General features: G+C 42.0%; 1 protein-coding gene across 7 annotated transcripts in view; it reads right to left on the bottom strand.

Annotated features, from left to right (window-relative positions):
• The window catches only part of SCEL (sciellin), a 132577-nt gene that overhangs the window by 87403 nt on the left and 30008 nt on the right, over window positions 1-15166 (bottom strand). For all 7 annotated transcript variants that reach the window (XM_047756300.1, XM_047756301.1, XM_047756299.1 and 4 more), the window contains exons 6-9: window positions 14438-14506; window positions 13473-13511; window positions 12074-12154; window positions 7662-7727 (exon numbers count right to left, since the gene is read on the bottom strand). In XM_047756300.1, coding sequence (XP_047612256.1) covers window positions 7662-7727; window positions 12074-12154; window positions 13473-13511; window positions 14438-14506 — 255 coding nt within the window. The remainder of the gene's footprint in view (window positions 1-7661; window positions 7728-12073; window positions 12155-13472; window positions 13512-14437; window positions 14507-15166) is intronic.

Raw genomic sequence — 15166 nt, 5'->3', positions numbered from 1 at the left:
ATTCAAGAGGCAGTTGGGAGGTAAATTGCCAGGATTTGCTGATGGATTGGGTACTGGTGGGTAAGGAGAGAAAGGTATAAAATATACCTTCAAGATTGCAAGGATATGAGGTTGCAGGTTCGATCCCTGGCCTTGCTCAGTGGCTCAAGGATCCGGCGTTGCCGTGAGCTGTGGTGTAGGTCGCAGATGCAGCTCAGATCCCGCATTGCTGTGGCTCTGGCGTAGGCCGGCGGCTACAGCTCTGATTAGACCCCTAGCCTGGGAACCTCCATATGCCATGGGAGCGGCCCTAGAAAAGGCAAAAAGACAACAAAACAAAACAAAACAAAACAAGACTGCAAGGATGTTGATTGGCTGGAGGACAGTAGTATTGAGCTAGAGGGCAAGTTAAGTGTAGAGAATTAGGAATTTCATTTTGAACCTGTTGCATCTGTAATGTTTTTGAGACAGTTAAGCAAAGATGTCACGTAAGCAGTTGAGTATCCAAAGGTAACTCAGAGAAGAGGTGGCATGGATAGAAATGAAGGAGCCAGGAACATACAAATGGCCACAGAAGCCATGGGCAGGAATGGCTTGTCAAAAGACAGAGCACACAACAAGCAGAGAAAAGGGACATTGAGGCTTTAGGATCATCAACATTTAGTGGCTTGTTGGAGGATGGGGAGGTAGCCAAGGAGCTGAGATAAAATGGCTAGAGAAACACAGGCTCACCTTAGAGATACTGTGGGTTCAATTCCAGACCACCCCCAATAAAGTATCTCAATAAAGCAAGTCACACTAATTTTCTTGGTTTCCCAGTGCATATACAAGTTATGTTTATATTATACTGTAGTCTTTTAAGTGTTCAATAGTATTATGTCTAAAAATATATATATACCTTAATTTAAAAAAATACTTTATGGCTAAAAAATGCTAACCATCATCTGAGCCTTCAACAAGGTGTAATCTTTTTGCAACAGTGACAATAAAGATCACTGCTCACATAGAAGGGGTACCCAATGTAATGTATTGAAGCCCACTTGACCGTCCTATGAGTGGAGACCTAACTGCTTTCCCCTAACGACACCCCTTTTTAGTATGAAGCGGTCAGAGTGGTTGTTGCCCCCTTTCCCCCGCAGTTAGAGTCTCCAACTCTAGAAGGGGGGATTGAGGCAGAATCATAGCTCAGGCAGTCAGTGTAGGAACAAGGGCTTTGATGCATTCTTTGAGATGCCTATTGATGAACATTTGTGGCTTAAGGGCTCCAGGGAGTTACAGCCTCACAGGCCTTGTTGACTATAGAGAGTGTACCTATACCCGGATGGATATTAATCCCTAATCCCCTGTGACTCTGTTTATGGGAAGAAAAGGGCAAAGAACTGTGAGCCTTACGGGACATTTCCACCCCTAAAACTCCTATTGGATAAGAACTGATATAGGTAATGGAGCAAGGCCAATGGGAGAAAACCACATCTTTCTGGACCCCACATTGGTACCCCTCCATCTTTAAGGGATTAAAAACCCTTATAAGACAATAGAGAGGGGGGCTCTTCTCCCCCCTCCCAGCTGTTCTGGGAGCTATTTGCTTTCCTGTAATAAAAGACTTTGCTTGCTAAAAAAAAAAAAATCGCTGCTCACAGATCATGGTAACAAATACAATAACAACAAAAAAGATTGAAATATTGTGAGAATTATCGAAATGTGACAGAGAGACATGAAGTGAGCCAATGCTGTTGGGAAAATGGCGCCAATACACAGGGTTGCCACAACACTTCAGTTTGTAAAAAACACAGTATCTGCAAAGTACGATAAAGCAAATTGTGATTAAACAAGTTAATGCCTATAAAAGAAAACTCAGGAGCATGTTGGGGTGGGGGCGGGGAGGTGAGTTTCAAAAGACAATAAGAGAGGAATTCCTGTTGTGGCGCAGTGGAAATGAATCCGACTAGGAACCATGAGGTTGTGGGTTTGATCCCTGGCCTTGCTCAGTAGGTTAAGGATCTGGTGTTGCTGTGAGCTGTGCTGTAGGTCACAGACATGGCTTGGATCTGGCATGGCTGTGGCTCTGGTGTAGGCCAACTGCTGTAGCTCTGATTTGACCCCTAGCCTGGGAACCTCCATATGCTGTGGGTGTGGTCCTAAAAGGACCAAAAAGGAAAAAAAAAAAAAAAAAAAAGGACAATAAGAGAGAGAGTTTTAAAGACATGAATAGCCAGTGGCCTTTGGAAAGGTCGATTAGTCATTGGGACTGATATGGCAACAGGAACTTGTCAGCAAGATCACTAGTGACCTTGAGGAGAGCTGTTTCCATGAATCACCCAGAAAATGAGATGGTCAGTGCCATCAACTCTTCCAAGAACTGTGGCTGTGAGGGAGAGACAGGGCAGCAATTAAACAGATTTGTAAGATTAGGCTATTGATGTTTAGGAGGCTTTTTTTTTTTTTTTTAAGATGAAAGGGATTTGAACATGGAAAAGAGTGGGGGAACCAGTGAAGCAGGGGTTTGATCATAGAGGTAGGAGAAGAGATAGATCACTGCAATGAGGAAGAGCAATTATAAAGCTAAAACTTGATTTCGGTCCTGACTAAAATAAAAATAAATTACAAGTCTTTTTTCTTTGTCTTTTTTAGGGCCACACCCATGGCATATGGAAGTTTCCAGGCTAGGGGTCGAATTGGAGCTGTAGCTGCTGGCCTACACCACAGCAAGAGCAACACCAGATCGAAGCCACGGCTGCGACCTGCACCATAGCTCACGCAATGCCAGATTCTTAAGACACTGAGCAAGGCCAGGGATTGAACCTGCGTCCTCATGGATGTTAGATTCATTTCCACTAAGCCATGACGGGAACTCCAAAATTACAGTTTCTGATGGCATTTGAAAAGGTTTCAACAGCGTAGTGGTTGCCAAGGGGGAAGGGGGAAGAGAACGGGATGGACTGGGAGTTTGGGGTTAGTAGATGCAAACTATTACATTTAGAAGGGATAAGCAATGAGTTCCTACTGCATAGCACAGAGAACTATATCCAATCACTTGGGATAGAACATGATGGAAGATAATATAAGAAAATGAATGTATATATATATATATATATATGTATGACCAGGCTAGTTTGCTCTACAGTAGAAATTGGCACAACATTGTAAATCAACTATACTTTAATTAAAAATACAAAAAAGAGAAGAGAAGAAGATTTTAGAGGAAAGAATCTTGCTGACATGGGTTGGTCATTCAAAACACTATGCTGGTGGTTTCCCTTCGCAGCAAGAGATCAGAGAACATGCATATCCAGGGACCAAGGAGCTACCTTAGAAATTGGCTCAAAAATATTTTAATTTCAGAATTTACCTGCTATGTTTGGCTATGATGAATCATAGCTTCTCTCTTTAATCTTGTTTTATCAAAAAGGGCACAGGAGGCTTTTGAAGATATTTAACTCTTTAACTCCAAAATTTTGTTTGATCACCCAGGTCCTCACCCTCTCTTTGCAAGACCAATGTATATCATCCAGAAAATAATACCTATCTTAAGAAATTGCTTTTGGCAGGGAGATCCCATTGTGGCTCAGCAGGTTAAGAACCCAGTCTAGTGTCCATGAGGATGTGGGTTCAATCCCTGGTCTTGCTCAATGGGTTAAGGATCTGGCATTGCTGCAAGCTGCGATACAGGTTGCAGGTACAGCTTGGATTTAGTGTTGGTGTGGCTGTGGCTCTGGTGTAGGCTGGCAGCTGCAGCTCCAATTTGAACCCTAGCTTGGGAACTTCCATATGCTGCAATTGCAGCTATAAAAAGAAAAAAGAAAAAGTAAGAAGAAATTGCTTTTTTTCTTTAGCCCTAAGGTATGGTTATTGCAGAGAATTAAATTTGCTCATTTAAGCTCCAGTTGAACTCACCAACCTTTTATCAATTATACAGAGAGAATTACATGTGGCTATAGTTCTAGATGTAAATATTGGAAAAGATATAGACATAAACATAGACTTGCAGGGTCATAGATATAGATATGCATATAAATATAGATAAAACTATGATAGCATGGGTTATTCTGTTGATTAAAAAAAAGTGTGGGACTCTTTGGGTACAGCTTACACCATTCTGGTAATAGATTTTAATCCAAACACAACACCAACACAAGTTTTCAATCCAAACACAATCGAGTTTAGATCTTCCACACTATGTAAGTCAAGAAAGAAACAACTGAGGGATGGAATGGTCGACAGTTATCAAAGACCAAGGAGAGAGAAAGGAGGAAAAAGCTTGGAAAATGATTCATTCTTGTAATGACTGGGAAGTCCAGTGGCACAGCCACAGCAACTCGGGATCCGAGCCACGTCTGCAACTTACACCAGATCCATAATCCATGGAATGAGGCCAGGGATCAAACCTGCATCCTCATGGATGCTAGTCAGATTCGTGTTCACTGAGCCATGATGGGAACACCTCCAGTGGTCTTTTCAAATGTGCTCCACAAACAGAGGGGTGAGGGAGAAAATGAAATCTCTGGGAAAGACTAGGTGGTAGGAAAATGAAGGTTCATAAAAGGAAGAACAGCAATAGAAGTGAGAAAGTTAGTATTAAGGGGAAATTCTTTGGCAGAAGATGGGGGGCGGGGGGAGAGTAAGGGAGAAGGAGACGAGTGATAAGTAAAGGATGAAGGGAAAATAACGTTAGTATTGTGCTATTAGCTAGTATTAAAAATCCCAGTCCTCCATTTTTGCCTGTTTTTGACTTATTTTCATTTTCTTTTTGTTCTTCTGGGGACAAAGATCTCTTTGTGAAGACTTTGCCTCCCTTCATCATTTAATCATTGCTTCTATTTCCCAGCTTTTACTAAAAAGACTATTTCTCAGCCCTGAGAGATGCACTGGCATGAAAGAAACAGAAGCTGTACTTTGAGCTCTTCCAAAGGAAAGCACCTTAGAAATCAAAGGCATTGCTATATTTTATTATTCTCTCCTTCCTCTGAAAGCTTGGCGTGACATTAGCTCTGATTCTCAAAGGGAAGACTTTCCGTTTAGCCATTATATTAATAATCTGTGACTAAAAAAAAGGGATGGATATCTAAATGCATCAACCTTGTCCAGTAATCTTCTCTCTTCCTTAGTTCTGGTGCTATGGATCTGACTCAGGAATCATAAATAGAAGTACTGTAATTTATTTTATCTTCCATGTAAATCACATCCAGCCATGCATAAATTGTCAGGGCATATAGCCAAGCACCATCAGTTCTGTGCAGAGATTCGCAGCTCAACGGGCACAGTATGCCTGAGATGTTAACTCATGAATCATCCTTCTGTCTCTTTACAGTTACATAACCAGTTGCTTATTATAATGATAATATACATTAATCATGGAATAATCACTAGAAGATAAAAACAAGAAGTTATTTTGGAATTAATACATGTTTCTAAGTATCAGTTATTGTTGATCAAGACAAAATTGGATGGATCTTACAGGCATAAGGAAACAATAGTAACTAGCAAAACCCATAGTTACTATTTTCTCCATTTAGATAGCTCCGCAAGAGGTATCACTCACAGAGAAATAGCTAAACACATCCTGAAGGGAAAGAAGATTTTAAACCAGAAATATGGTCCATACTTGGCAGTTCATATGATCAGAAATCACCAACTGAACAGGTTTAAAGACAAAATATTTGAACAGAGGTGGATGCAATTCCGAGTGGTGATTGCCCCACATGTTCAATATTATATACGTATTATATACATATAATACATATATACACATATACATACAGATGCAGTCAGAGGTGTGAAAAAGACCACTTGAGCTCTTCGTGTCTATTGGTCAACTAAAGTTTTATTTATGTCATTATCGATTCAACCTAAATGTAATATGACAAATTTTCCTATTATTTGGATGTTCCCATTGTGACTCAGTGGTTAGCGAACTGCCTAGCATCCATGAGGATGTGGGTTCAATCCCTGGCCTTGATCAGTGGGTTAAGAATCTGGTGTTGCCGTGAGCTGTGGTATAGGTCGCAGAGGTGGCTCGGATCCTGAGTTGCTGTGACTGTGGTGTAGGCCAGAGGGTTCAGCTCTGCTTGGACCCCTAGCCTGGGAACCTCCATATGCCGTGAGTGCAGCCCAAAAAAGACAAAAAAAAAAAAAACCAAAAAAAACCTATTATTTGGAAATAAAAGAAATATTACAAGCCTGTGCAACAGATGAAAATTTGGGGAAATAAAACAGTCTAATATGAGACAGGCACACTGGCAATTCTCTTCCAATTGCTGAACTGGGAAAATAAATCCCATTTTAACAAGGAAATACTTGGTGAATATATTCTAGGGGTTGATGGCATGAAAACGATGCTGGATACCCTAAAGCCACGCAAACTCAGAGGGCTTAGTTTTCCTCCTGTGTTACTGAGGACATAGGTTAGGGGAAGCAGACACTTGTGTTGGCTTTGAAGCTCAAGTTCAGGCTCCAGGTTTTGTTCACTGATATATCCTTAGATCCTAGCACACAGAAATCAAATACTAAATATTTATGAAATTACGTAGCTGTTGACATTCCCAGCATGGAAATTAGAGAACAAGGCGTTCTCCATATGCTCTATAATTTGGGGTATAATTATTGCTCTCAACACCCAAAAAAGGAAAAGACAAACAAAAACACCCATCTGTCACTTAAAGTTTACAAAGAACTTGCCATGCATATTCCCACCTGGGCACCTGATCTTGTCTCAGCCACAACTGGTCACGCCCCAGAAGCCCACGCTGGAGCCCCACCTCGTGCCTGCCTCTGGTCTTGTCTCTGCCAGTCTTACAGGTTGAATTATGTCCTCTCCAAACTTGTAGCCTGGAGTCCTAACCCTCAGTGCCCCAGAATGTGACCTTAATTGGACATTAGGTCATTGCCAACACAAGCAGTTAAGTTAGGATGAAATCACACTGGAGCTGGATGAGCCCCACGTCCCATACGACTCGTGCCCTTCTAAGAAGGGGAAATTTGGACAGAGACACGCACATGGGAAGAACTCCATGTAAAGAGGAGGGCGTGGAGTTCCCCTTGTGGTGCGGCAGAAATGAATCTGATTAGCATCCACGAGGACGCAGGTTCAGTCTCCGGCCCTATCCAGTAGGCTAAAGATCCAGCTGTGCTGCAAACTGTGTAGGTTGCAGATGTGGCTTGCAACCTGTGTTGCTGTGGCCATGGCATAAGGCGGCAGCTGCAGCTCTGATTCGACCCCTAGCCTGGGAACCTCCATATGCCGAGGTTATGGTGCTTCTACAAGCTAGGGAATGCCAGAGATTGCAAGGAAAACACCAAAAGCCAGGAGAGAGGGTGGAACAGGTTCCCTCTCACATCCCTGAGGAGGAACTAACCCTGCCAACACCTTGACCTTGGCCTTCTAGCCTCTGGAACTGTGGGACAATACATTCTTGTTAAGCAGCTCCTCCCACACACTTTTTTTTTTCTTTTTTAATGTTACAGCAACCTTTAGGAAACTATAGATACAGGTACTTATTCCCCAAAGCTTGTCAGATTTCCTACCAGGGGTGCCAATAGCCGACCTCACTCCCTCTGGGCACTGTCTTATTCAGCACAAAATTTCTCTGGTTTATTCCAGCACATCCACAACTATACATTTGTCAATATCTAATACAATCTTCCATCAGATTACATAGCAATAACCTCTGACACTTTTCTCTTACCTGCTGCTTGCTCCTGTGCTTGGGGCAGCACTGTAACCTGGAGGGGGCGGTGGAAACCAGGACTGCCTGTAAGGAAATGACATCGGTGATAAACACGGTGTTTGAAAGGTCTGAGCCCACCCACATATCTACCAGCGAAAGCTGAAAATAGATTGACAGTTAAAGAGGCAATGGATGACCTTCCTACCAGGTCTTGGAAAGAAAATGAAAACTATTTACTCGCTGCCATAGGAAGTAACTGTCTATATTCCAGGCTACCTGGTCCCCCAAGTAAACCCCCTTGCCCACTTCCTTTGACACCAAACAGTGTGGACATTTCTTTGAAAAGTCATCTGAAGGAAATCTGGAAAATAATAACATTTGTTAAATCTAGATGGTGGGTTCATGGATGTTTGTTATTAACACGCCTCTCTATGCTTTTGCATTTCTGAAAACAATTCGTAATAAAAATAATAACAATCTTAGGCTCGACTCAAAATACAGTTTTAAAAAAAAACTGTATGACAGGAAACTCTGAAAAGTAAGAATATTGAAAATACAAATAAACACCACAGCAATACTAACCTCCATGTTTTATATAGAGAGATGCATATGTATATACACAAATACATATATATACAATTGGAAAGAGGTCTTCGTGTTACCAGGACATAATTTCAATTGGTAGAGAGAGCTAAGGGCTCTGTCACCAAGACTAAGGTAGGGCTCAAAAAGGAAGATATTCAGTAAGCCAGACAGAGAAAGACAAATTCCACTTATCTGGAATTAATTAAAATTGATGCAAGAGAACTTATTTATAAAACAGAAACAGACCCACAGATTTTGAGGTCAAATTTATGGTTACCCAAGGGGAAGGGTGGAGGGGATGGATAAATGAGCAGGTTGGGCTTAGCATATACGCTACAAATATAAACTAGATATGTAATAAGAACCCACTGTATAGCACAGGGAAATCCACTCAATACTGTGTAATAAGCTCTATGGGAAAAGGATCTGAAGGAATGGATGTATGTATATGTGTAGTTGAACCATTTGCTGTACACCTGAAACTAACACAACATTATTTGTCAACCATATTCCAAAAAAATTTATTTAAATGAAGATGTTCAGAAGAAAGTAATGTAGCCTAGAGAAAGTCAGGGATAAAGACAAGAGAGCCTTTTTTTTTTTTTTTTTTTTGCTTTTCAGGGCTGCACCTGTGACCCTGGGATAGGAGTTGAATTGGAGCTGCAACTACTGGTCTATGCCACAGCCACAGCAAAGCCAGATCACAGCAGCATCTTTATCTGCACCACAGCTCACTACAACACTGGATTCTTGACCCACTGAGCAATGCCAGAGACTGAACCTGCATCTGTATGGACACTACTCAGGTTCATAACCCACTGAACCACAACAGGAACTCCCAGGCGAGCCCTTTAAATTCTTGAAGCAGGCCTATTCTCTGAGGCATCACAGGACAGAGCTAAGATGGGATAGGAGTAAATCAAAGCAGATTTCAGCTGTGTAAGTGGTAGATGTTACCCCTGAGAGCTAGTCAAGCCATATCACCAACGTGAGCATCGCATTGCGGGCTTCTGGAGTCCTGAATTATACCTAATTTGCTGGAGGAAAGATTCTTGCACTGGGTAGGAGACTGAGCTAACTGTCCTTAAGTGTCCCTTCCAACCTTTCCTAACAGACAAAGGATCAGGAGGATAGGAAATTTGGTTCTAAGAGAAAAGTGATCACATTTTCTGAGACTCTGTAGATAAAACCAAAATTCTGACAGGGGGACACAGAGAGAAGCAGCTATTTCTCTCCAGAAGGACTTCAGCAGCACCAAGACAGTCAGCCAGCCCATCGGCAAACATGGAGCACCCACCCTCTACCAAGCAGAGACCAAGGTGCAGGCAAAGAAAATCAGAGCATTTCAAAAGCCCTGAGGTTTGTGAGAGCTTGTTTTCCACTGGAATCATGATTCACTGGCGCTGGAAACCACTTCCACCATCACTTTTTTTTTTTTTGTAACTTTTGTCTTTTTAGGGCCACTCCCATGGCCTATGGAGGTTCCCAGGCTAGGGGTCAAATTGGAGCTGCAGCTGCAGGCCTACACCACAGCCACAGCAATGCCAGGATCTGGGCTGTGTCTGTAACAGATACCATAGCTCACGGCAACGCCAGATCCTTAACCTACTGAGCGAGGCCAGGGATCGAACCTGTGTCCTCATGGATACTGGTCAGATTCCCTTCCGCTGATCCATGATGGGAACACAAGCACATTTTTTTAAATGGGTTTTTAATTTTGTTTATACTTACGTGTTTTTGGAAGTGTCATGGGAATAAGAAACAAAGAGTTTATAAAGCTTGCTCCAAAAATATGAGGGTTTGGGGGGAAAAATACCTTCTTTTTGTTTGTTTAAGAAGGGATTGTGAACTGTTTCTCAATAATAGAACACAGGCATTATCAAAAAAAAATAATAGGAGTTCCCGTTGTGGCACAGTGGTTAATGAATCCGACTAGGAACCATGAGGTTGCAGGTTCGGTCCCTGGCCTTGCTCAGTGGGTTAAGGATCCGGCATTGCCGTGAGCTGTGGTGTATGTTACAGACGCGGCTCGGATCCCATGTTGCTGCGGCTGTGGTGTAGGCCGGTAACTCCAGCTCTGATTCGACCCCTAGCCTAGGAACCTTCATATGCTGCGGGAGCAGCCCAAAAAATGGCAAAAAGACAAAAAAAAATTAAAAAAATAAAAAACAATAATAGAACACAGGGATCGAACCTGAATCCTCATGGATACTAGTCAGATTCCTTTTTGTTCAGCCACGACGGGAACTCCCCACCATTATGTTTTGTCACAAGAAGACTATTCTGTCACCAAAGATCTAGCCACTCCTTTGTGCCCACTAAATAACTGGAACTTAGCCCCGGCCAAAATGGGAGGCCATGCAGGGAAAGTGGAAGGGAGACGTGATAGCCATACAACCGTGAGAGAGAGCCTTTGACCCTGTACTTGGAAGGAGCCTGATCTGCAGAGCAGAGGGGGCGGCAGCCGTGCAGGCTGGTTTCAGGAGCAAGGTGACATCTGGCTACCCTGCAGTCATTGTGCAGCGTGAGGCATTCCCTGCAGCGGGACTCTGCTGAGATGCATGACCCCAAGTAGCTTGCCCCTTAATATCTGAGTTCTACCATCGTTACCTAGTTAGGCAAGGCCCTAGGATGGCATATTTGAAAAACAAACAAACAAACAAACAAACAAAAAAGACAGATCAGATTTGTGGCAGGGGGTGGGGAAGGAAGAGTGAAGAGAGGTGGCCAAAAGGAGCAAAGTCCCAGTTCTAACATAAATAAGTTCTAGGGATATAATGTATGACATGATGACTGTAGCTGACGCTGCTGTGTTACTTATAGCAAAGTCCTCAGCGAAAGGAGAATTTTTTTTTTTTTGTCTTTTTCCCTTTTCTAGGGCCGCTCCCGTGGCATATGGAGGTTCCCAGGCTAGGGGTCAAATTGGAGCTGTAGCCACCAGCCTACGCCAGAGCCACGGCAACACCAGATCTGAGCTGCGTCTGCAACCTACACTACAGCTCATGGCAGCACTGGATCCTTAACCCACTGAGCAAGGCCAGGGATCAAATCTGCAACCTCATGGTTCCTAGTTGGATTCATTAACCACTGCACCATGACGGGAACTCCCAAAAGGAAAATTTTTATTCTTCCCTTCTCATGGAGATAATGGGTGTTACCAATTTTTGGTCTTTTCACAGAGATGATGGTTGTTACGTGAGATGACGGATGCTAATATGAGATGATGGATGCTCATTAAACCTATTGGGGTGATCACTGCACAATATATGTTAATCAAAACATCACACAGTATACCCTTAAACTTATACAGTTAGGTATGTCCATTATTTCTCAATAAACCTGGAGTGGGGAGGAAGATGGCCTATTTGGAAAGGAAATGGGGGTGGGGGTGGAAAGGACAGAGGTCGGAGGACAACAGAAGCCAGCAGGCACCTGATCCCTGGACAGGGGAGGAGGGCATAGGGAGGAAGGACAGAGCAACTTCTGGATGCTTCCCTGGGGGTCTTGGTGGATGATGTGGTTCAGAAAATAATAAAGAATAATCCTTGGGGAGTTCCCATCATGGCACAGTGGAAACAAATCCAACCAAGAAACATGAGGTTGCGGGTTCGATCCCTGGCCTGATCTGGTGTTGCCGTGAGCTATGGTGTAGGTCGCAGATGTGGCTCGGATCTGGTGTTGCTGTGCCTCTGGTGTAGGCTGGAGGCTACAGCTCCGATTCGACTCCTAGCCTGGGAACCTCCATATGCCGTGGGTGCGGCTCTAAAAAGACAAAAAGACAAAAAAAAAAAGAATAATCTCTGACAGAATAGCAGCAAGAGGCAGTCCCAACGAGCCCATCATACCTCTTTTTCTTTACAGGAGTCGTAGCTGAGGTGGAAGCTGGAGTGTTGGTGGCATTTGCACTGAACAAGCCTCCAGGTTGCCTGTTTCATCACAAGAACAAACAATGATCACATTCCTGAAATCCTCCCATTCCACCCCATCTTTGAAAGGTCTTATAATCTATTCATATTCCCAGTGGTTCTGAACCCATCACAAAATGTTTCACTTGAGGAGGAAAGAACAACAGAAAAAGTTCTTCCTTAGTTTGCTATACAAATTGCCTGGCTTTCATCCAAACAGCTAAAACTGAAGGAACTGAATGAAGAAGTCATTCCATATATGACATGAATTGTGTGTCTGAAACCCAGACCATATCAGTTCCGATGTGCTATGGATTCCGACATGTATTTTTTGATCCTGTATATGTTGTGACTACCAGAATTATCTTGCAGTTTTTGCATAAAAAGCATGAGCCTGTTGAGGAAAACATTTAAGAATTACACCATTAAAAAAATCTGTATTTAGCATTTATGCATACCCTCAAAAAAAAAAAAAAAGGAAGTCACTCAGGACTGCTTCAAGTACTGAGAGGTATGGTCTGGTACAAAAATTACTTTATTTGTAGATACGAATTTAACAACCAACTAAGTTTTCAAAAATCTACCTAGTTTGGCTGTTTATAACCACTATGAGCATATCCCAAGGGAAATCTCTTTCATCTACATAGATTATTAGCAAAGCCATGGTTTCATGACTCTGTTGAGTTGTAGATGCAATGGGTGTTTTGGGAGACAAATGAACTATATGAGAAGAAAGGGTTACTCGAGGAGAGGGGAAAAAAATTAAGAAATTCTGTGGGAGAGTTCCCGTCGTGGCTCAATGGCTAATGAATCCGACTAGGAACCATGAGGTTGCAGGTTCGATCCCTGGCCTTGCTCATGGGTTAAGGACCCGAGGTTGCCGTGAGCTGTGGTGTAGGTTGCAGATGTGGCTCTGGCGTAGGCCAGCAGCTACAGCTCCAATTAGACCCCTAGCCTGGGAACCTCCGTATGCCACGGGAGCAGCCCTAGAAAAGACAAAAAGACAAAAAAAAAAAAAAAAAGAAAAGAAAAGGAAAAACCAAAAAGGAAATTCTGTGGGCAAAAAAGTTAAGAATCTAGATTTAAAAAAGAAAAAAAATGATTTAAGCTTTGGTATTTAGTTAGAATAGAAGTCAGCAAACTTTCTATATTGAAGCCCAGATAGAAAATACTTGAAGTTTTGCAGTATTTCTACTATTCAACTCTGCCAAAGCTATGGGGCATGGCTGTATTACAAAGAAATTTTGACCTGAGGACAGTCTACCCTGATTTTTCTTGGATGCATAAGAAGAAATACACTTTATTCTTAAAATGTAATGTCGGTTAGAAAAGTACATACGTCTTTCGTGCTTCTAGTGATTGGAAGGTAGACACGTTTCTGATAAGAAAAAAAGAAGGCGAAGCATTAGTGGCAAAAAATTCTTGCATCAATTTGAGTCCATGACTTGAGAGTTATTATTACTAAAAGTTTAGACATTATTTGCAAGAAAGAAAAAGAAAGCACAATATTTTAATAAAAATGAAAAGTTGATTTCAGGATTTTTTACCTTTGTGTATTAGACTGTAAAAGAGTTTTTTTTCTTCAGAAAATTTATTAGTCTTTAAGCAGAGTGTTTTTGTTTGATGGGCTCAGTCATTTCCTTTAACAATAGGAATGTAAAATTGGCATTGTTTAAAAAGTTTTATTGAACTATAGTTGATTTATAATGTTGTGATAATTTCTGCCATACAATAAAATTAGCATTTATGTGTATTTCAAGATCTTGCCACTAGAAACATAAAAGTGGCAAGAATGATGGCCTGAAGCAATGAACTCTCTGGATTTTGAAACCAGGAATAAGATTCTTTCTTTTTTTTTTTTTTGCTTTTTCTAGGGTTGCACCCGCAACATATGGAGGTTCCCAGGCTAAGGGTCTAATCAGAGCTGCAGCCGCCAGCCTACACCACAGCCACAGCAATGCGGGATCCGAGCAGCATCTGTGACCTCCACCACAGCTCACAGCAACGCTGGATCCTTAACCCACTGAGCGAGGCCAGGGATCGAACCTGAAACCTCATGGTTCCTAGTCAGATTTGTTAACCACTGAGCCATGATGGGAACTCCAAGATTTTATTTCTCTTTATTTTTCTTTTCTTTATGAGCAGGAGTAAAGCTTTTAATGCCAGAACTATTTTTTGTTTAAAAAATAGAGGATAGGAATTTACAGAAGGATATTAAGTAGGATTGAAGAATGGTAAATAAATAAGTAATGCTTAAAAAAAGATTGTACTTGAGCCTTTCCCAAAGTTAGTAGATACCAGTACCTATTGGTTAGTCGGTTATCCAAGGAATTGGCCTTATGTGTTTTAGCAGCATCGCTTCTGTCTGAGATCCTTTATAAAGAAATAAGACAAAAGTCTGGATGAACATTTAGATTATTAAACTCCTTTCAGACCTCTTGCAAACTAGAATCAGTTCACTAGATTACCTTTCTCTAGTAAAAACAATGGCTTTTCCGGTGTTAATGTTTTAGAAAATTTTATAATTAAAAAAAGCTACTTATGACAAAATCTATTTATGAGGCTATTTTGATACGTTTTGCAACTTTTTTTTGGCCAGGTCTGTGGAATGCGGAATTTCCAGGACCAGGGATTGAACTTTCACCACAGCAGCAACCTGAGCCACAGCAGTGGCTACACCAGATCCTTAATCTGCTAAGCCACCTGGGAACTCCATGCAAATTTTAAAGTTTAAATTTTATTATTTTTGTTTGTTTGTTGTCTTTTTAGGGCTCCATGTGAGCCACATGAAAGTTCCCAGGGTAGGGGTCACATCAGAGCTACAGCTGCCAGCCTATGCCACAGCCACAGCAATGCAGGATCTAAGCTGTGTCTGTGACCTACACCACAGCTCATGGCAATGCTGGATCCTTAACCCACTGAGCCAGGCCAGGGATTGAATCCGAATCCTCGAATCCTCATGGATCCTAGTCGGGTTCGTTAACTGCTGAGCCACGAAAGGAACGCTTAAAATTTAAATTTTAAAGCCTCTCT

This window comes from Phacochoerus africanus, chromosome 13 (genome assembly GCF_016906955.1).
Source record: "Phacochoerus africanus isolate WHEZ1 chromosome 13, ROS_Pafr_v1, whole genome shotgun sequence".
NCBI lineage: Eukaryota > Metazoa > Chordata > Mammalia > Artiodactyla > Suidae > Phacochoerus > Phacochoerus africanus.
Note: the sequence above shows the minus strand (reverse complement) of the source record. Positions and strands in the feature narration are given on the sequence as shown.